The sequence below is a fragment of the Dendrobates tinctorius genome, unplaced genomic scaffold, assembly GCF_039654945.1.
Source record: "Dendrobates tinctorius isolate UK_male_01 unplaced genomic scaffold, ASM3965494v1 ptg000060l, whole genome shotgun sequence".
Taxonomy (NCBI): Eukaryota; Metazoa; Chordata; class Amphibia; order Anura; family Dendrobatidae; genus Dendrobates; species Dendrobates tinctorius.
The window spans coordinates 72160667-72184670 of NW_027361728.1; the positions used below are offsets into that span (position 1 = coordinate 72160667).

The following is a 24004-nucleotide window of genomic DNA, read 5'->3' on the forward strand; positions in this document are numbered from 1 at the left end:
ATAGAGGCCTATGGGAAGTGACTTATACTACATGAAGGCCTATGGGGAGTGCATTATACTATATAGAGGGCTATGGGGAGTGCATTATACTATATAGAGGCCTATAGGGAGTGCATTATACTATATAGAGGCCTATGGGGCATTCATTATACTATATAGAGGCCTAAAGGGAGTGCATTATACTATATAGAGGCCTATGGGGAGTTAATTATAATATATGAAGGCCTATGGGGACAGCATTATACTATATAGAGGGCTATGGGGAGTGCATTATACTATATAGCGGCCTATGGGGAGTGCATTATACTATAAAGTGACCTATGAGTAGTGCATTTTACTATATCGAGGCCTATGAGGAGTGCATTATACTATATATAGGCCTATGGGTAGTGCATTATACTATATAGAGATCTATGCGGAGTGCATTATACTATATAGAGGCCTATGAGAAGTGCATTATACAATATAGAGGCCTATGGGGAGTTAATTATAATATATGAAGGCCTATGGGGACTGCATTATACTATATAGAGGGCTATGGGGAGTGCATTATACTATATAGAGGCCTATGGGGAGTGCATTATACTATAAAGTGACCTATGAGTAGTGCATTTTACTATATAGAGGCCTATGAGTGCATTATACTATATATAGGCCTATGGATAGTGCATTATACTATACAGAGATCTATGTGGAGTGCATTATACTATATAGAGGCCTATGAGAAGTGCATTATACAATATAGAGGCCTATGGAGAGTGCATTATACTATATGGAGGTCTATGGAGAGTGCATTATACTATATTGAGGCCTATGGGGCATTCATTATACTATATAGAGGCCTAAAGGGAGTGCATTATACTATATAGAGGCCTATGGGGGAGTGAATTATACTATATGAAGGCCTATGGGGAGTGCATTATACTATATAGAGGGCTATGGGGAGTGCATTATACTATATAGAGGCCTATAGGGAGTGCATTATACTATATAGAGGCCTATGGGGCATTCATTATACTATATAGAGGCCTAAAGGGAGTGCATTATACTATATAGAGGCCTTTGGGGAGTTAATTATAATATATGAAGGCCTATGGGGACAGCATTATACTATATAGAGGGCTATGGGGAGTGCATTATACTATATAGCGGCCTATGGGGAGTGCATTATACTATAAAGTGAATTATGAGTAGTGCATTTTACTATATCGAGGCCTATGAGGAGTGCATTATACTATATATAGGCCTATGGGTAGTGCATTATACTATATAGAGATCTATGCGGAGTGCATTATACTATATAGAGGCCTATGAGAAGTGCATTATACAATATAGAGGCATATGGAGAGTGCATTATACTATATGGAGGTCTATGGAGAGTGCATTATACTATGTATAGGCCTATGGGGAGTGAATTATACTACATGAAGGCCTATGGGGAGTGCATTATACTATATGAAAGCCGATGGGAAGTGCATTATACTATATGGAGATCTATGGGGAGTGCAATATACTATATAGAGGCCTATGAGAAGTGCATTATACTATATAGAGGCCTATGGGGAGTGCATTATACAATATAGAGGTCTATAGAGAGTGCATTAAACTATATGGAGGCCTAAGTGAGTGCATGATACTATAAAGAGGCCTACTGGGAGTGAATTATACTATATGAAGTCTCATGGGGAGTGCATTATACTATATAAGGGCCTATGGGAAGTGCATTACTGTAATATATGGAGGCTATATATGAGAAGTCAAATGTGTGTTGTAATTTTTGCAGCCGAGTCCTGGCTGGAGAAGTTGTCATGTTGGTCTGCACCAGTTGGAAAAGACTCAAAAAGTGCATGACTCCACAAGAACGAACGTCATCTGTAAGTCACTATATATAAATGTACTGCCATCTCCTATATGTGCTTCAGGACTGGTCTCTACCACTATATGGTCACTATATGGCTGTAATATCAGAGTTGGTCTGAGATTATTTTCAGTAACAGCCTGGTCATCTGCTGAGGTTCTCCTACATCTACTATTAGGGTGCGCCACCATAGTTGTAATCAGGGTTATCAGGATAGGGGCCCACTGAGAAGTTTCGTCCCCCCCGAACCAAAACCCCTAGCTACGCTGCTGCAGTGAGTATTTTATAATTTATAAAATATACTTTATATCTTTAAACCAATTATGTTTTATGTACAGTATGTATATATACCTGAAAACACTGGGTCCTAAAAGTCATGCTTTGGTGCTAACAGGGACCCTTATTTTTCTTGCATTGTCTCTTATAAATAATGGAAAAAAAAGTGACGGTAACCTCTGCCCACCCTGGTGTATTTTTACTAAACAGGGGGTTACCCAGCTGCAGTTTCCTGTTTAAACATCTTTCAACTGAAGTAAAAGATATCTGCATATAGAACATCCTCGGTAGGAAAGTGGATTCTTTTATAATTTAGGGTTAAAAATAAATAAATGGATTACTAAATTGTGCAGTCTACAAGCTTCATACAGGCAACTTATGCGGCTATTTTTACATCAGATGATAGGCATATGAGAGTCATCATCGCACACTGTCTGCTGTAATAATGACTTATGACAGTAAACTATTGTAGAGGCAGACAGTCAACTAGCCAGAGCAATAGGAGGCTGGGACATAAAATGAAAATATGGATTTTCCAAGTTCAGTTGACTTTAGTTTATTGCCTTGAACATGCTGCCCTGAAACTTTTATGATTTTTTTTTGTTCTTTTGTGGATTTCTTCTGTGATTCTTCTCAGTGGATAAATGTCATCTCGCTGAGTCGTTTATTACGCTCTTGGGATATAACACAGGCCTGCTGTGCAGTTGTGCCTGTAGAGAACCATTAGGTCATAACCCAGGACAAAGACAAAAGAAAATGCAAAAATAAACAATACATAAGTAAATGTCGCAGTGCCTCACACATACACTACCAAATGCTATCTTTAAGGGCCCCGTCACACATAGCGACTCACCAGCGACCCCGACAACGATATGAACTTGTCAGGATCGCTGGTGTGTCGCTACATGATCGCTGGTGAGCTGCCAAACAGGCAGATCTCAGCAGCGATCAGGACAGCGGCACGCGGGTAACAAGCGACGCATGCCGCTTAGTTACCCGCAGTAACTTCATACAGTGTATTTAACCACCGGTTTTGAAACTGGCTATGAAACTTCAAGAGTTTGTCCGAGCATATAATATTGGTGACCTACCCTAAGGGCTCGTGCACACAACGGTTTAAATCGGACGAGTGCCATCAGGGAAAATTGGATCCCACATTGATCACATTCTGTTCAAACTCTGATCAGCGTTTCAGAGGCATAATCGGACCAATTTTCGCAGATGGTGAGAAAATGATCCTGTGACCCTAGCCTTAAGATAATTCATTAACACCATGTCAATGGAGGACCAACATCTGACACCCACCTGATTTGTTATTGATGACCTATCGTGAAGATAGGTCATCAATATGATATGCTAGACAACACTCTAAATTTTATTTTATGCTGAGTTCTCTGTCTGATAAGCTGTTAATGTGTATGGCCATTGCTCAGCATTTTTGACCCCTTAATCCTCACTATTTGTTAGCAAGCAATAACAGTGCGTAGAGATACAAGTGGTAGAAACAAGGCACAATTGCTTGTTGTCCCCAATACCAGAATTGAGATATGTAGAACATTTTAATAGAGATTATTTGGTGAGAACCAGGGGACTTCATGTTCTCCTGATGAAGCTGTCTTTTATTAGTAGTATTTATCAGATTGAGGCTACATTCATACAACCGTATTTTCGGTTTGCGTGCTATCCATGCAAAAAACTGACAGCACTCAGACCAATGTTATAAGATTGGACTACTCAAATGACTGATTTTTTTATATATTTCAAATGTCAAAAAAATTGCAGCATGGACTAGCCATATTTAGAAAGAAACTTGAGGCGTATTCAGGTCTATGAGTGTGCAAAAAAAATCAGATACAAAATGGGTCACTGATATAGCTTCCGATTTATAGATACTTTGCCATAATTAAAAAACTGTTTTTAGTGTTGTAAACCGTATTCTGTGCTGATATATCAATACAAATGCAATATACCATAGATTGCATATGGATGGCATAAGGCCGACAATACAGATGGAAAAACATGTTTTTTTTCTGAATGAAAACACTTTTTATATGCTTGTGTGAATTTAGCCTAAGAAGAATAAGAAATTTGGATGTCTAAAAAATGCAGCTAAATGAAGAATGCTTTGCCTTGACCATCAGTTGAACCCATAGGAAATTGAAACTATCAAAATATAGGGTATTGTTGTGGGTTCTGATCTGAGAAAAAAAAAGGGCTAAAAGTGATATACAAAATAGAAAGGGAAATCTGCAGATTCCAAAGGCCAGATGGTCCTCATGCTGCCACCAGCCAGTGTTTTCAGTGTAAAGAATTTTGGACATGACATCATTTACTGCTCTGACAGCTCAACTTTCCCAAGTAGTATTCATGAGCTATTTTGGAGAAGTGTTAAAACAATCACACAAAATTGTAGGTCTGGATCCAAATCATTTTTTTTCTGTCTCCCAAAATAAACATTCAAAATAACCCATGAGCAGTTGTTTTATTCCTACAGATTATGCATTGCATAAAGAGGCCGACTGGTCACTTAAAAGTTTTCTCTTGAAAATAAAAAAAAAAATGGATTGAAAAAAAGAACTGCATGTTCACTTGAAAAAAATGAACCCACCAGAGCTGGAGTACAGAGATAAAGAGGTTTTAAGGGACTTTAACTTACTCTTATAAAAGGCCTTCAGTTTTTAATGGATGGTGATCAGCCCAATAAAGGGTAGAGCAGCAGTATTAGTCACAGCCACTAGTATGGATGAGCCAATGTGGCTACTGTATTAAAACATCAAAGGTGGTCATACACCCCCATCACCAATGATCGAACATTCATATCCTATCCAAAGTATAGACCATCAATGTCACAGTTCCAAAGAACCCCTTCAAGGGTGAGAGAAATTGTATGGCAAAAGGTACCAACCAGAAGAGTGGAAATATGGGTATGTAGAAAGCCAGGTAGGAGAGGAGCATAGGGCCGGCCCGATCGTATAGGCGAACTAGGCGGCCGCCTAGGGCGCCGACCCAAAGGAGGCGCCAGAGAAAAAATAGAAAAAATTATAAAAAATCTTTTCAAAAGGCAAAAAGTTTTAGGGATGGAAAGAAAAGTGTACATATTTAAGGGCAAATATGACGCAAGAGAGGTTGGTTGGGTTGGCAACAATTTCGATAGAATCTGAAGTTGCTAAACAAATTAATCTCGGTGACTTAGTGTCATCCTTTTCAAAAAAAAGGCAAGGAAACAAAAATTTTAATTACCTATGGTCGTTTTTGTTTTGTGTTATTGATTACTTTGTATGTCCTATACAACTTCTCAGAAGATTAAAGAGTTAGGAGAGAGTTAATTAATCATTGTTGTTGTGGTTTATTTTGCTCCTAAATTTATATCCCAAGTTTTCATCTACTGCCAAGAATAGTAGGGGCGCAACAAAATAGTTTCGCCTAGGGCGCCGTAATCTCTCGGGCTGGCCCTGGAGGAGCATAAGTAAAATGGCTACAAATGATTTGAAATAGTAGTAATTATGGTCATCTTCAGGTCAAGGATTCAAGAGAATGATAGCTGGAAATTGTTGTCCTACTCCTGCTGGAAGGTGGTTGTCATATGCGATCATATAGATATGTCACCGCTCACCAAACCATCCAGATCGCTATGGGACATGAGCATTAATGGATTATTAGCAGAAAGGCGAGTATAACTTTGCTTCTTTATTTTTTGATTACTAAATGGATAAAATAGGATTGGGGAGGTTTTATTTAAATTAAAGGATTTTACTCTCTCTTTGTCTTTATTAAATTTGACTATGGGGTTAGTAATGGGGCTGTCTGAAACCTCTTCATTACTAACCCTTAGGCTTGATGTCAGCGAATATAAATCAGCTGACATCAAAAACATAACCATTACCTCACTTGCCACTGCACCACAGCAAGTGATAAGAGAGGAGGCTAAGCACCAGAATTGGAGCAACTAATGAATGCACCATTTCTGGGGTGGCTGAAGGCTGATGTTCTTAGTCTAAGAGGGGGCCAATATCCATGGCCCCATCCCAGCCTATTAATTTCAGCCTGCAGCTGTCTGTTTAGCCTATGCTGGTTAGTAATTGTAGGAGGGACCCAATGTCATTTTTTTTAACTCCCCCTATAATAATCAGTGAAGGCTAAGCAAACAGCTGTGAGCTGTTATTAATATGCTGGGAACCTTTACTGCCATTGGCCCCTTCTCAGAATACTAACATCAGCCACCAGCTGTTGGCTTTCCCTCAGCAGGTTAAGAAAAGGAAGGGGGATCCCACGCCATTTTTTAAATTTATTTATTTAGTACACCATACACACACACTGTGAGCTGGCTACAACTCCCCTCAGTGTTGCCTAGTCTCGCTGATCACAGAGAGACCAAGAGACAATGATGAGTTTAGGGTACAGCGAAACTGTACTGCTTTTTTGCAGGTGCCAGAACGTGTCATGCTGATGACACATGGATATTATTCGTGTGTCATCAGTGTGCACGTGTGCAGCATGCATTTCATCCATGGTACGTGACAAAAAGGACATGTCCGCGGGTTTTTCACATGGACACACAGCCTGTTTGAAAAACCAGACACGTGCGCAACAGCATGTGTCCGTATTTGCGGTCCTTAAAAAATAGACCGCATAAAGACATAAAAAATGGACATGTGAAGAGGCCCTAACATAGTTTGCCCAATAACAACCGATTGTTGTTCCACTGATTGAAAATACCAGACTCTAATTTAGCATTTACAGTAACTTTTCTGAAAATCCTCAAGGTTCACATATCTTTTTCACTCTCAAATGTGATATTGAACCATTTTCCAAATTTAAAAAAATGACAAAAACATATTTTGCCTCATTTGTTTGGTTTGATTTGGTTTTCTTTATCAACTTGTATGAAAATCTGATATAGTTTTAGGGCAAATGTATGAAGAAATATGTAAAATTCTGAAGAGATCACAAACTTTCAAAAACCACTATATTTGTAATTCTGGGTTCCTTTTCTCTTTTCTATTTTCGGAACACAGAAACATACCGTAATTTATATAGAAAATTATTCTGTTTCAAAACGGATGCAGAGTGAAGCAGAGGGGCATCTTGACTACAGGTATAATGTGATTTGTCCAGTATCCTTTTTACATCTATTTTTTAAATGAAACAGCGCAGCATGCAGGACTCTTTGTTCTACATGAACATGAATTCAATTTTTCTCTTTCTGAAACAAAATAGAGAAACAGATCTTAAACTATAGGTTTTGCCTTTGGCTCTAAGGCTAGAACTACGAGGCAACATGTGTCGCGCAACCAAAAACATTTTAGGCCTCTTTCACACATCAGGTTTTCGGCGTCAGGCGCGATCCGGCGCTTTTGACAGAAACCGGATCCGGCGAAATGCAATGCCGGATCCGGTTTCCCCCCCATTGACTTGCATTTGCGCCGGATCGCGTCGGATGGCCATGCGTTTCATCCGGTTTTCGCCGGATCCGGCAATGTGTCGCAATCCGGCGTCTGGAAAAAACGGCTAATGTAACGTTTTTTGTCTCCGGCGAAAAAGCCGGACACGCCGGATCCGGCGCGTCCGGCTTTTTCACACAATGAAAGCCTATGAGCGCCGCAATGCGCCGGATACGGTTTTTTGGTCTGAGCATGCTCAGTAGCTCTGCCCACAAGACATATATAAAAGCAAGACAGTGGGACCCACAGCCACACCCAACATGCCACCCAAGAAAGCAACCAAGCGAAGCAGGAGAAGGCAGGAGACCACTGCAGCACCACCACCACCCCAAATGGAGCAGCAAATAGAACATGCTGAGGAGGGGAGGCCAGCAGCAGATGAGAGACGGTAATTATCAAATCACCCATTCCTCCAAACTAGGGCTATTGAATATCAAGATATTCATTGGCCCTTTGTTTCTCTTTATTCAACAGCCGCCCAATAGATGCAGCAGCAGCAGCAGCAATGGCAGCAGCTGGAACACCACCCACAGGCATGGAGTGTGGCCACCAGGAAGACAGCACATCATCTTCTGGGAGCCCTCCCTCGCATCGTCAGCATTTGACGGTAAGTTTTTATTTCCAAAATCCATCTTCTCTGTAATATATGTCTATTCATTGCCTTTTATTTCAAAACAGGAATCACAAGATGAAGAGGAGCTCCCAGAAGAAGAAGGAAGGGGTGGACAGACACCTGAAGTGGGCTCACAATTGGTAAGTTTTTTGCATCAAACGCAGAAACACAACATCACACTACACACAACACATAGAAAACAATGTTCTGCAGACCACACACAGCAAACAAATGCCTACATCCAAAGACATAACATTTTTTGTTTTCTTCTCTAGTCTTCCCAATCTGGTGCTCGGCCAAGAGGTCCTCGCAGTGCCTCCCAGGGTCGTCGGCGACAGCAAAGCGGCGGTCACCAGCGTGTAAGTATAAATATTTTTGCTTTGTTTTTTTGCACTTTTTATTTCATTTCTTATGTGGAGGCTAATTATGTTATTTTTGTCTTTTTCTTTAACAGCCTTCACAGCGTGCTCCCGACTCTGACGGTGAGGATGGAGGACTCGATGTGGACCACCTCATCGATCTCGTCAGAGAAAGGGAGCCGCTCTGGAATATGGCTGACCGCCGCCACGCTGACCTTATCGTTACCCGACGACTCTGGGAGGAAATCTGTTCGCTCCTTGTGGGCCGCTGGGAGGACCTCGATGTTCGGGCCCAGATTACAGAGCGTAAGTATATACAGTACCGGTTGCTTGATGTAAACCAGTGTTTCCCGAACTCCAGTCCTCGTGGTCCCCAAGGATCATGTTTTCAGGATTTATATTTACTATGGAAATCCTGAAAACATGACCCCTGGGGACCATGAGGACTGGAGTTTGGGAAACACTGATGTTGTATACTAACCACTCCTTTCTCGTTTCAGGGAACAGAATTGTGAATCGGTGGCGGTCTGTGAGGGATCGTTTCAAGAAGGAGTTCAATAAAGAGATGCGGGCCCCGAGTGGATCTGGAGGACGCAGGAGCAAGTACAAGTACGCAGAAGCCCTGTCGTTCCTCCGGGAAACAATGGTCACCAGAAGGTAAATATTACACACCACATGTGAAAAAAAATGTTAGATGTAAATTTTTTTTCAGCCAGGGCCATACCATATCAGTATTTTAATTGTTTTTTTTTCTCTTTATTCCACAGCACGGTGAGCAGCACTCGGGAGCCTGCACGATTGAACCCTTCTGAGGCGATCCCTGAGGAGACCGGCACCGAGGGACACTTCGACCGCCCCGGTACATCTGCACCTTCCCAGCCTTCCCACACATTCGACCCATCTGTCCCATCCACCAGCACAGGAGCATCGTGGCCGCCTACATTACATGAAGCTGCTGGTGAGGAGATCGCTTTCCCTTTACCCCACCCTTCTGCCCCTGCCACCTCTAGTACACCTGCGGGTACTGGGCGGCAGCGGCAGAGGGGTCAGGAAAAGACTTATGCGCCAGAGTTCTTGCATCTGAATGCATCTTTCCAGAACTGTCTAAAAGTCTTGTCAGAGCAAATCTCCGCAGGCTATCAGCAGATCAACTCCAGCATTCTGGAGGTGAAGACACTTCTGCAAACCATGCATTCAGAAGCAAGATCTTCGCCAAACCACACCTTTTTCAGGTCTGTTGTGGAGCGCATGGAAACGCTCTCTCCTGCCCTGCAGATGCATGTAATGCATTCATGCCACGCTGCTCTTCAGCAAGTTACCTCCCAACCTCCTCCTCCCACCACAGTAGTTCCTCCACCTGCACCCCCTCCAGCCACTTTCCATCCTCCCCCTCCTATTACATCTACACCCCCTCCAGCCACTTTCCATCCTCCCCCTCCTATTACATCTACACCCCCTCCAGCCACTTTCCATCCTCCCCCTCCTATTACATACCATCCACCTCCAGCCACTTTCCATCCTCCCCCTCCTATTACATACCATCCACCTCCCCAGCACCATCCATCTCCCCAGCACCATCCACCTCCCCAGCACCATCCACCTCCCCAGCACCATCCACCTCCCCAGCACCAGCAACCTCCCCAGCACCAGCAACCTCCCCAGTACCAGCAACCTCCACAGTACCTGCAAACTCCCCAGTACCAGCAACCTCCCCAGTACCAGACATCTCCCCACTTCCAGCAACCTGCCCCGTACCAGACATCTCCCCACTTCCAGCAACCTGCCCCGTACCAGACATCTCCCCACTTCCAGCAACCTGCCCCGTACCAAACTCCTTCCCCATACAACTTGCCATCAACATCATCTGCTCCTACAGTCCCTGCCCAACCCTCCACTCCACCACCCACCACCTCTTCTGCTTCCCACATGTCCACCCATTCTGTAGTTTTTTCCACACCTTCACCTCTAACTGTTCCTTCCCCACCACGATCCCAGTCCTCTCTCCACACTCCCAGTGTCGAAGTGTCCCGCAGCCCGTACAGCAGTATTTCCACCACACACTACACAGATTTATAATGTGTGTATTTAAATAAAAATGACCAGTTTTATGGTTTCAGTTTTATAGTTTCAAAGTTTTATTAAACAAGTTTATTAAAATTTTAAAAAAGTTTACTAAAAAAAACATTTTTCAATAAAAGTTAAATTATTTTACACTGGTTGTCTGTCATTTCTTTCTGCGGCGAAAAAGGTTAAAAACAGGGTATTTAAAAGGTGAAATGGTATTCAAAACTAGGTATATAACTGTGGGTAAATTTTAGCTTTTTGCCACAGTTGTGTTCCTGGTTGTGTTTGAAGCAAAGTATTTCAAATAAAAAGTTGTGTTTATTGTTGGTGATTTCCTAACAATGTACACAACTTTTGTTAAAAGGTGAAATACTTTGCATAAAACACAACCAGGTACACACCTGTGGCCTAAAGCTAAAAATAGAGACCATGACAAGATAGCCAACTTTGGTTGGCAAAGGTATATACTGTTGGTACAGAAGGTACACAAGTTTGGTTGGGCACAAATCTTTCACACTCTGTCATCCTGCCAGTGTACTCTGCCTTGAGGTGACATAAAGTATAGTGCAAAATTGTCCCTCATTACTGAAACCGTCACAGAACTTCTAGTGGTAATGTCATGGTAATCTTGCAAGGTGGTTTCTTCAGAGGTGTCCTCAATGGAAATGGGTTCCTTGCAGATAACAAAATTGTGGAGTACCACGCACGCTTTGATGACCTCGTCCACAGTTTCTGTCTTGAGGTTGATCGCAGTCAATAGGACCCGCCATTTGGCTGTCAGAATACCAAAGGTACATTCAACCATTCTTCTTGCTCTTGTGAGGCGGTAATTAAAAATGCGTTTTGGTCTTGTCAATCCTCTGCTAGAGTACGGTTTCAAAAGGTGTTCTGACAGCTGGAAGGCTTCATCCCCTACACAGACAAATGGCATAGGTGGACCAGATGTTTGCGGCAGCGGTCTAGGTGGTGGGAACTGGAAGGTGTTTCCATACAGTTTACGCCCCATGGCAGACAGTTTGAAAACTTGAGAGTCATTGGAGCGGCCATAGGCCCCAATATCAACCGCAATAAATTTGTATTCCGCGTCAGCGATGGCCATGAGGACAATTGAAAAATATTTCTTGTAATTGAAATATTCCGATCCCGATCCAGCTGGCTTTACAATGCGGATATGTTTCCCGTCCACAGCGCCCAAGCAGTTTGGAAACTGACATATCTGTTGAAACTTGTCAGCAATTTCAATCCACCTCTATGTTGTGGGCTCTGGTAAAAACTCTTCAGCTAAGGAGTCCCACAGTGCACGGCATGTGTACTTCACAATTCCAGATATGGTGGAAATCCCGAGTCTGTACTGGAAATGCAGTGACGAAAGGGATTCTCCAGTTGCAAGAAATCTGTGGGGAATTAAAAAACAATAAATTAGTTTTAAATCACAGCATTACATACCAAAACTGACCTATAACACTTGGAGATACAAACTACCACCAACAAGATTGCAGTGAAAGTGTGCTCTGATGCGATCATATCCAATAAATGTGGCTTACCTTAAAGTCACCATCAGACGCTCTGCGGGTGAAACAGAGAAGCGGCAATAGGTGTCCGCTTTTCTTATGAGGTGTGCAATGCGCTCCACCAAGTAATCAAAATTCTCCATTTTCATCCTAACATATCCAAAAAATTTATCCGGGTTTCGTCGAAGGTCCATGCATAGTGTAGAATAGACCCCACGCGTCATTCTCTTGGCTGTGATGGGGTGGATCCACAAACGTCGTCTACGATGCCTGATGCGCTGCTGTCTCGCTCTCTCCTTCTCCAGAACAATCACCCTCAAACGATTTGCCTCCGCTGTAAAATCCGCCAAATTCTTCAAAATATTTCCAATGACAACATCCATCTTCGCCAGTAACTTGCTCTTCTCTCCAACCTGCACTTTCTCCTCTACAACCTGTCAAAGAAGGGCTGTAGGAACATGCTATATATAGTTTTCCAGTAGCCAATCCCGTTCGGAAGGCCACAAGGGTCAATTTTAAAAACCGGATCCGGCGTAATCCGTCGAAAAACGGATAGAAAAACGGATGAACCGGATGAGACGGATCCGGTTTTGTCTGTCAAGAAAAAGACGGATCCGGCAGAAAACCGGATCCGTCACATCCGGTTTTACGAAACATTTGCCGGATCCGGCGTTCCGGCACGATGCCGGATCGCGCCTGACGCCGAAAACCTGATGTGTGAAAGTAGCCTTAGAGTCTTGTCTGCAACTTGCTGCCACATAACAATTATAGATCTTTGCTTTTGAAGAAAAAACAGCCAATTTGCAAACAGATTGCACATAAGTTGTAGTTGGAAACAACGCGCATTAAAGTCAATGACAAGTGAGTCACAGGCGACTTTCAACCAGCAACAAAAAAAAATCAACCATATTTGTAATCAATAAGAATAGGTCGTAGGTAGCAATGTGGCAGCACTGAAAAAAACAAAACCTTTACATGCTATGTGGCAATGTGACACCATGGCCTGTTCATTCCGGTTGTCAATCTCTGACAGCGGCATATAATATGCGCCGGCAGGTGGCATGCTGTTCTATGCCCTCATTGGCGCTCCCATGAGGCGATCGTGGGACGCCGATGGGTTGCCATGACAGTCAGGGGTTTGCTGAAGACCCCTGCTTCTATCATCACGGTACTCCTATGAAAACCAGCCTGTAGATAGCGTTCATTGAAGACCGCTACATACAGCTATGCTGTGGATTGCTGTAAATAGCACAATCAAATGATCGCACCCTAAAGGGACTAACAAATACAGTAAAAAAAAATAATAATTCTTTAACAAAATATCTAAAAATGAAAAAATATATAAAAGTTCAAATCACCCCCTTTTACTAAATTAAAAATTAGGAAATAAGACAATAAAAAAAATACTCATATTTGGTATTGCTACGTTTGTAAAAGTCCAATCTATCAAAATATAAAACAAATTAATCCGATCGGTAAACAGCATAATTAGAAAAAAAATAAAAATTCCAAAATTAGGGTTTTTTGGCAGCCACACCAACAGAAAAAATGTAATAACATGCGATCAAAACATCATACCTATCCCAAAGTGATATCAATAAAAATATCAATTAAAGGCACAAAAAATAAGCCCTCAAACAGGTCCATATCCCAAAAATTGAAAATGTTACGAATGTTAGAATATAACGACACAAGCAAATATTTTCAATTTTTTTTACAAACTTCTGAATCTTTTGGCACAACTTAAATAAAACAAAAACTATATGCGTTTTGCATTGCTGTAATCTTCCTAACCCCAGGGAATCATATTACCAGGTCATTTTTACGGTAAAATGAAAGTTGTAAGTAAAAATTGAAAAAAAACTATGGCAGAATTGCTATTTTGCCACACTTTTTTTCTGGCTTTCAGTTACATCATATGCCAAAATGGATGGTGTCATTCAAAAGTACAACTCGTCCTTCAAAAAACAAGCTATATTCATGGAAAAATAACTAGTTATTGCTCTTGGAATAAGAGGAGGAAAAAAACAAAAGCACAAAAAAATAAATTGACTGGTTCTTATAGGGTTAAACTGAATACTTTAACTAAATGCGAGAAAGGTGTGTGCCGGTGTGTTCCGGCACCATCTGCTGCAATTCCCTTTGCAAATAATGGATCATAGGAATGTCAGACCCTGCCGGACTCGGGTGGGTTTATGACAGCACTGTTTGCATGACACCACTAGTCGCTTTAAAACGTCTTCACTTTATTTGCATACAAGGACCTGTTGAAGCGCTGGTTGGTGAGAAACGGATGTCGTCCTCTATGCACCCTGATGTTTTAACTTTCCAAATAAATTAATTTAACAGAAAATTCCACATTTCTTGCTATTTTCTATGTGTCTGTGGACGCGCAGAAAAAAACGCATAAAAAACGTGTTTTTTTGCACGGAAAGCGTGCAGGAAAAAAACGCGAGTTTTCTGGGAAGGAGTCCTGTTTTCATGCAGAAATTTTCTGCACACGTGTGCACATACCCTTAAAGGGATGGTGAGTGGGATTTTTCAATTGGAGGAGGTCCTAACAATAAGTGAAAAAAACAAACAAACAATGAAAGGGCCTTTTTTTTACAAATTCTAACTTAAAGGGAGTCTGTCAGAAGGATCAATACCCCTAAGCTGTCTACATGGGCATGCAGGAAAGTTGAATAAAATGATTCCTTGATATCTGAGATCCGATGTTTTATTGCAGAGAAATCTATGTTTTTCTAATATGCAAATTAGCTGTTAATAACTAGATATCTAATAGCTTCTGCCTACAAAGATTATTTTAAATGAAAGGGGGAATTAGAAGTGTGAGACGTGTAGGTCAGGAGAGCAGGCTGTCAGTCATTACATGTCTCACACTAGTAAGGTCCCATGTTAGTTAAAGCTCTGGAGGCAGATTCTCATGCAGTACTATGTCCGGCACATAGATCTTAACAGCTAATTTGCATATTAAGAAAAATGTGGATTTTTCTGGCAGACATCAGATTGCAGACAGAAAGTTCAATAAAATGATACCTCACTGTCCACAGTAAACTGTCACAGTTTTATAAATTTATAAGCTTTTTTTACAGGAGTTAATTACGATAAGAGGAATGACAAGCATCTTGTGTCATGTATTCTCTAGCAATGTGATTCCTGATGGCAGACTCCCCAGGACTCAGCTACTGATTGCTTACATCCACATGGGGACCAGCTGGGAATGGAGTCTGACAATGCTCCCGGGGAAAGAGCTAAATTTTGATCTACAGATATGGTCTGTGTAGGTCTCTCTCATCCTATGCATACTGTATGGACAAATGCAAGGTGTTGTGTGGCCTTCATTCCTTGGACCAAATTTGTAACAAATAAACACAAAAAGTGCAATAATAAACTTCATAATGTCCTGGAGACATATGAAAATCATAGCATATGCTGTTGAAGCTCAAGGTAGGATTATCAATTACATAAGTAACCTAAGGTAGGCCATACTAAAGCCATACTATGCATCCTTAAATACTGTTCTAGATCTAACTCTCTAAATTTCTTTACATGCGTGCTTACAGAATAGTAATAACAATTATAATTCTTATTATTGTTACTTCAATACTTGTCATTTTTATTTTCCAATTTTTAAGACCAAGCTGGATGAAAATGGAAATATTTAAAGATGGAAAACTTTACGGCTGTTTTCAGGAATCATTTTTTTCTCGCTTAGATCCTAGTCTATTAGCCTACATCTACTTCACTTTGAAAGCAATCCCCTAATAGACGCTGTCATTTGCCTTTAAACTATATCAGACAGTCTGTGAAGGGACAGCTTCAAAGTTAGAAAGTCTCAGGCCCACATCTGTAGTCCATAATTACACTGGGTAGCAACTGTAACATGAAAAACTCTTATTCTTTGATGCTGTTTGACAACTTGTTTATTACTAGTTGTCAGAAATAAACAGGACGGGCTCAGCCTGGAGGTTCATGAAAATAATTTACGGATTCTTTAATGTCAACTGTTTTCAAAATATTATTCCGCAGCGCTTTACGGACAATATTATCATCACTGTCCCCACTGTAACTCACAATCTAGATTCCCTATCAGTATGTCTTTGGAGTGTGGGAGAAACCCACGAAAAAAGAGGAGAACATACAAACTCTTTGCAGGGGTTGATCTTGGAGGGACTTGAACCCAGGGCACCAGTGCTAACCACTCAGCCACAGTGTTCCCCACAAATAGTAGAGTCAGGTGTGACTACAGACAGCGTCAAAATCTTACAACTACAGTATGTCTCGCATCTCAATACCAGACACTCAATACTCCTGTCCCGAGTGCCAGCGGCAGTGCCAGGTATTGAGACGCGAGACTAGTGCGAGTTTCTTGGAAGTGTAACCCCCGGCCTTAGGGTCCCATGAAGGTGGGAAAAGGTGAGTTTGGTGGGATCCTCAGAGTTTCTTTAGCTTTCCTTGTGCTTGTCCTCAGATACCAGTAATTATCTTTTCCTAACCAACTTGACCCTACAAAGATAAGACAACTACCAATGCATATAACATAGAGTTGAGCGACTTTGGTCGGATCGGATTTCATGAAACAAAATTTGTTTCAGATGAAACTGGTCTGACTAGGGCAAAAAAAGTCGGAGTTTCGTCCGAAACCCGACCCCAATGCAAGTCAATGGGAAATAAAAGTCGGCATTGAGTGGATGAATGTACATATATTTTATAGTCTTTAGATACTGTACATAAATATCCAACTACACAACAGAGATAATCAGCAGCCTAAAAATCATTACATTCTTCTGACTCACTAATATCGCAGACAAAAAGCTGTTGACAGTGAAAATGCATATCCATTAAAGGAAAACTATAAAATATCATTTATTTTCTCTAGTGGGACCAGCTGTTAAGAAGTCATTACATATGTTATAAGCCAGTCACTATGACATAAGGGCTCACTAGTCACATTTATATTTGTTGTCTTTGCCACACTCTATACAACAGTAAAACCATCACATGGAGGCGTTTCTACCTATAAAACTTGGCAAGAAGCACCCTCTACTGAAATATATTGGGAGCCATATAAGGAAACCAAGTTAAACATGTCATGTATAATTGATATGTAGACGCAGTCCATTTAGGCTATGTGCACACCCTGCGGTCTTTGCTGCGGATCCGCTGCAGATTTGGCCGCTGTGGATCTGCAGCAGTTCTGCAGACAGTGTACAGTAGCATGTAAATCTATGGGATTTACAATCTGCTGTGCACATGCTGCGGATTTTCAACTTTCTGCTGCGGTTTGCCACCTATTCCATTGTCCAGGTGTCAAACCGCAGGGGAAAACCGCTGGGCAATCTGCAGGTCATTTTACCTGCGGTTTTACCTGCGGATCCGCAGATTCAAATCCGCGGGTGAATCCGCAGCGTGTGCACATAGCCTTACCCTCACACAGGAGAGATTGAAGCCTCAGATAGAAGAAACATATTGTGTAACAGGGTGGATTTAAATGGCTTTCCCCTTTAAAGCAACAGTTTGATATAATCTATTTAACCCTTTATGTCACATGCACCCGTCCCTTTCTAATTTTTCTTTCACCATACAGTGAAAGTGTAGAATGTTCTTTAGATTTACTAGTAAAAAACAGTGGTCTGCAACTCTCAGGCAGCTTTATACCGGCAGGGTCCTCTCCCTCTCTGTACCACTCTGTCACTGCTGGTTTGTTTACTGTGCTTTATATATGTTTCATATTCATGTATAAACCCTCTTAACTTGATCAGCACCATGGAATTAATGGGGTACAGAGTATTAGCTGCCCCCAGATCTGTGCCCTCTGTCACTGCACTATATCCCCATAGTGGGCACTGTACAGAGTATTACCTGCCCCCAGATCTGTGCCATATGTCACTGCACTATATCCCATAGTGGGCACTGTACAGAGTATTACCTGCCCCCAGATCTGTGTCCTTTGTCACTGCACTATATCCCCATAGTGGGCACTGTACAGAGTATTAGCTGCCCCCAGATCTGTGCCCTCTGTCACTGCACTATATCCGATAGTGGGCACTGTACAGAGTATTACCTGCCCCCAGATCTGTGCCATATGTCACTGCACTATATCGCCATAGTGGGCACTGTACAGATTATTACCTGCCCCCAGATCTGTGTCCTTTGTCACTGCACTATATCCCCATAGTGGGCACTGTACAGAGTATTACATGCCCCCAGATCTGTGCCCTCTGTCACTGCACTATATCCCATAGTGGGCACTGTACAGAGTATTAGCTGCCCCCAGATCTCTGCCCTCTGTCACTGCACTATATCCCCATAGTGGGCACTGTACAGAGTATTAGCTGCCCCCAGATCTCTGCCCTCTGTCACTGCACTATATCCCCATAGTGGGCACTGTACAGAGTATTAGCTGCCCCCAGATCTCTGCCCTCTGTCACTGCACTATATCCCCATAGTGGGCACTGTACAGAGTATTAGCTGCCCCCAGATCTCTGCCCTCTGTCACTGCACTATATCCCCATAGTGGGCACTGTATAGAGCATTAGCTGTCCCCAGATCTGTGCCCTCTGTCACTGCACTATATCCGATAGTGGGCACTGTACAGAGTATTAGCTGCCCCCAGAACTCTGCCCTCTGTCACTGCACTATATCCCCATAGTGGGCACTGTACAGAGTATTAGCTGCCCCCAGATCTCTGCCCTCTGTCACTGCACTATATCCCCATAGTGGGCACTGTATAGAGCATTAGCTGTCCCCAGATCTGTGCCCTCTGTCACTGCACTATATCCGATAGTGGGCACTGTACAGAGTATTACCTGCCCCCAGATCTGTGCCATATGTCACTGCACTATATCCCCATAGTGGGCACTATACAGAGTATTACCTGCCCCCAGATCTGTGCCCTCTGTCACTGCACTATATCCCCATAGTGGGCACTGTACAGAGAATTACCTGCCCCCAGATCTGTGCCATATGTCACTGCACTATATCCCATAGTGGGCACTGTACAGAGTATTACCTGCCCCCAGATCTGTGTCCTCTGTCACTGCACTATATCCCCATAGTGGGCACTGTACAGAGTATTAGCTGCCCCCAGATCTGTGCCCTCTGTCACTGCACTATATCCGATAGTGGGCACTGTACAGAGTATTACCTGCCCCCAGATCTGTGCCATTTGTCACTGCACTATATCTCATAGTGGGCACTGTACAGAGTACCTGCCCCCAGATCTGTGCCATCTGTCACTGCACTATATCTCATAGTGGGCACTGTACAGAGTATTAGCTGCCCCCAGATCTGTGCCCTCTGTCACTGCACTATATCGCCATAGTGGGCACTGTACAGAGTATTAGCTGCCCCCAGATCTGTGCCATCTGTCACTGCACTATATCATTATAGGTGGCACTGTCCAGACTATTACCTGCCCCCAGATCTCTGCCCACTGTCACTGCACTATATCCCATAGTGGGAACTGTACAGAGTATTACCTGCCCCCAGATCTCTGCCCTGTCACTGCACTATATCCCCATAGTGGGCACTGTACAGAGTATTACATGCCCCCAGATCTGTGCCCTCTGTCACTGCACCATATCATTATAGGTGGCACTGTACAGAGTATTACCTGCCCCCAGATCTGTGCCATCTGTCACTGCACTATATCCCCATAGCGGGCACTGTACAGAGTATTACATGCCCCAGATCTGTGCCCTCTGTCACTGCACTATATCATTATAGGTGGCACTGTACAGACTATTACCTGCCCCCAGATCTGTGCCCTCTGTCACTGCACTATATCCCCATAGTGGGCAATGTACAGAGTATTACCTGCCCCCAGATCTGTGCCCTCTGTCACTACACTATATCCCCATAGTGGGCACTGTACAGAGTATTACCTCCCCCCAGATCTATGCCCTCTGTCACTGCACTATATCCTATAGTGGGCACTGTACAGTGTATTACCTGCCCCCAGATCTGTGCCCTCTGTCACTGCACTATATCCCCATAGTGGGCACTGTACAGAGTATTAGCTGCCCCCAGATCTCTGCCCTCTGTCACTGTACTATATCCCATAGTGGGCACTGTATAGAGTATTAGCTGCCCCCAGATCTCTGCCCTCTGTCACTGCACTATATCTCCATAGTGGGCACTGTACAGAGTATTAGCTGCCCCCAGATCTGTGCCCTCTGTCACTGCACTATATCCCCATAGTGGGCACTGTACAGAGTATTAGCTGCCCCCAGATCTGTGCCCTCTGTCACTGCACTATATCCCCATAGTGGGCACTGTACAGAGTATTAGCTGCCCCCAGATCTCTGCCCTCTGTCACTGCACTATATCCCATAGTGGGCACTGTATAGAGTATTAGCTGCCCCCAGATCTGTGCCCTGTCACTGCACTATATCCCCATAGTGGGCACTGTACAGAGTATTACCTGCCCCCAGATCTCTGCCCTCTGTCACTGCACTATATCCCCATAGTGGGCACTGTACAGAGTATTAGCTGCCCCCAGATCTGTACCATCTGTCACTGCACTATATCCCCATAGTGGGCACTGTACGGAGTATTAGCTGCCCCCAGATCTCTGCCCTCTGTCACTGCACTATATCCCCATAGTGGGCACTGTACAGAGTATTAGCTGCCCCCAGATCTGTGCCCTCTGTCACTGCACTATATCCCCATAGTGGGCACTGTACAGAGTATTACCTGCCCCCAGATCTCTGCCCTCTGTCACTGCACTATATCCCCATAGTGGGCACTGTACAGAGTATTAGCTGCCCCCAGATCTGTACCATCTGTCACTGCACTATATCCCCATAGTGGGCACTGTACGGAGTATTAGCTGCCCCCAGATCTCTGCCCTCTGTCACTGCACTATATCCCCATAGTGGGCACTGTACAGAGTATTAGCTGCCCCCAGATCTGTGCCCTCTGTCACTGCACTATATCCCCATAGTGGGCACTGTACAGAGTATTACCTGCCCCCAGATCTCTGCCCTCTGTCACTACACTATATCCCCATAGTGGGCACTGTACAGAGTATTATATCACTATAGGTGGCACGCTGCTCAGCACACATTCTGCTCAATGTTCTATTCTATCGTACAGTTCTGTAAATGCAAAAAGCAACTTACCTCTGACATTGCTCAGACTTGCAGACTGTGCACAGACCACCCATGGCATTGTGTCAATTATTTATTAGATGCAAAATATTAGGACTTCCAGCTCCGCATGTCACTGCAGCATTATAATAATGGACACTGATCGCTGAGCTACAGAGGAAACCGTGTGTTGAGCATACTGTAGCTGTACAGCCCTTATCTGTAATGTCTAGCTCGCCTTGCTTAATGCACTGCCCCTCCCCCCTGAGTCAGAAAACCCTACCAGGAAGCATTGGGCGTTCATGTCTGGGGCCTGAGGAATGCGAGAGAAGAAAAAATATCTTCGCTCCCCTTACAATGTATGGTGCCTTCCAAGTAGCTGCTTGACAGATGCATTTCACAGCCCGAGTAACATTCTGCTGCAGTTTTATCCGGCAGCCGCAGACGTGCAGTAAGAAAAGGTCATTTTGGAGCAAACCCCCTGCCACGTCTGCTAATGGTATGCTCCGTTTTATATGCATAACATCATAACCTCAGAGCAGTATTACATTGCAAATGTCGTACAAAGTCACAAGCGCTCGATTACGGATTCAGAACGGCCGCCTGTCAGAAGAAAACAGGTCACAGAGAAAGGCTGTGTATGACAGCGCCAATGCTAAGGGAAAAGTTTTAATTGGATCAGTCAAAAGTGGATCTAAAAATCCCGTAAGATCCAGAGGTCATCATTGTTACCGCTAATATACAGTACAGACCAAAAGTTTGGACACACCTTCTCATTCAAAGAGTTTTCTTTATTTTCATGACTATGAAAATTGTAGATTCATTCTGAAGGCATCAAAACTGTGAATTAACACGTGGAATTATATAATTAACAAAAAAGTGTGAAACAACTGAAAATATGTCTTATATTCTAGGTTCTTCAAAGTAACCACCTTTTGCTTTGATTACTGCTTTGCACACTCTTGGCATTCTCTTGATGAGCTTCAAGAGGTAGTCACCAGAAATGGTCTTCCAACCGTCTTGAAGGAGCTCCCAGAGATGCTTAGCACTTGTTGGCCCTTTTGCCTTCACTCTGCAGTCCAGCTCACCCCAAACCATCTCGATTGGGTTCAGGTCTGGTGTCTGTGGAGGCCAGGTCATCTGGCGTAGCACCCCATCACTCTCCTTCTTGGTCAAATAGCCCTTACACAGCCTGGAGGTGTGTTTGAGGCCATTGTCCTGTTGAAAGATAAATGATGGTCCAACTAAACGCAAACCGGATGGAATAGCATGCCGCTGCAAGATGCTGTGGTAGCCATGCTGGATCAGTATGCCTTCAATTTTGAATAAATCCCCAACAGTGTGACCAGCAAAGCACCCCACATTCCACACCTCCTCCTCCATGCTTCACGGTGGGAGCCAGGCATGTAGAGTCCATCCGTTCACCTTTTCTGCATCGCACAAAGACACGGTGGTTGGAACCAAAGATCTCACATTTGGACTCATCAGACCAAAGCACAGATTTCCACTGGTCTAATGTCCATTCCTTGTGTTCTTTAGCCCAAACAAGTCTCTTCTGCTTGTTGCCTGTCCTTAGCAGTGGTTTCCTAGCAGCTGTTTTACCATGAAGGCCTGCTGCACAAAGTCTCCTCTTAACAGTTGTTGTAGAGATGTGTCTGCTGCTAGAACTCTTTGTGGCATTGACCTGGTCTCTAATCTGAGCTACTGTTAACCTGCGATTTCTGAGGCTGGTGATTAGGATAAACTTATCCTCCGGACTTCTGCACAACACAACTGATGGTCCCAACCCCATTTATAAGGCAAGAAATCCAACTTATTAAACCTGGCAGGGCACACCTGTGAAGTGAAAATCATTTCCGGGCACTACCTCTTGAAGCTCATCAAGAGAATGCCAAGAGTGTGCAAAGCAGTAATCAAAGCAAAAGGTGGCTACTTTGAAGAACCTAGAATATAAGACATTTTCAGCTGTTTTCACACTTTTTTGTTAATTATATAATTCCACGTGTTAATTCATAGTTTTGATCCCTTCAGAGTGAATCTACAATTTTCATAGTCATGAAAATAAAGAAAACTCTTTGAATGAGAAGGTGTGTCCAAACTTTTGGTCTGTACTGCACATTTGTGCCTGATATAATAAACATATAACTGGTGGATGCAGACAGAGGAGGGCCCTTCTAAGGCCGGGTTCACATTGCGTTGTGGGCAATGCGCTGACGGCATCTGTTACATAGCGGCACTAACACTATGTAACGGAAGCGTTAACGCCCCCATTGCCCGCAATGATAGCAACGCATCCTAATTCATGCCAAAATCGGCATGTGTTAGCGATGATGCGTTACTTCATGACGCATCCTCAAACGCGGTCTGCAGCGTCCGAGGGTGCATCGGGTCTAGTGCACAGCGAATGGACGCTGTTATGAATGGGTCACCAAGGAGGAGAGCAAGCCCAAGCTAAGCCACAGAAAACCAGAGAGGTTGGTAACTAAGCGGATTGCAGACCCCTGACTATCCACACAACTAGCAGTAGCCGTGGAGCGTACCTACGATGATCCTAGATGCCTCGGCACAGCCGGAGAGCTAACTAAGCCTAAGGCAAAAAAGGGGAAATCTAAACTGCCCCAGAGCAGACCCCAAAGGAATAGATAGCCCTCAAACATATATTGTCGGTGAGACAAGGTGAAAACACAAACACAGGCAGGGAAATAGACTGAGCGAATGATGGGGCCCACACTGACAGGACAGGAAAGGAAAGACGCTGTCTGCAATCACGCAGAAAAACCTGCAAAA

At 43.3% G+C, this 24004-nt stretch overlaps 1 protein-coding gene across 10 annotated transcripts in view; it reads right to left on the reverse strand.

Annotated features, from left to right (window-relative positions):
• The window catches only part of MBNL1 (muscleblind like splicing regulator 1), a 244668-nt gene extending 223146 nt beyond the window's left edge, over nucleotides 1-21522 (reverse strand). For 2 of the 10 annotated variants that reach the window (XM_073579039.1, XM_073579035.1), the window contains exon 1: nucleotides 21251-21477. Coding sequence is in view for 1 of the 10 variants with exons in the window: in XM_073579037.1 (XP_073435138.1) it covers nucleotides 21251-21259 (9 nt within the window). In the remaining 9 variants the exon portion in view is untranslated. Of the gene's footprint in view, nucleotides 1-21250 lie in introns of all 10 variants that reach the window. The other 8 variants (XM_073579038.1, XM_073579034.1, XM_073579037.1 and 5 more) reach the window with 7 other exon arrangements.
• Nucleotides 21523-24004: the final 2482 nt, after the last annotated feature.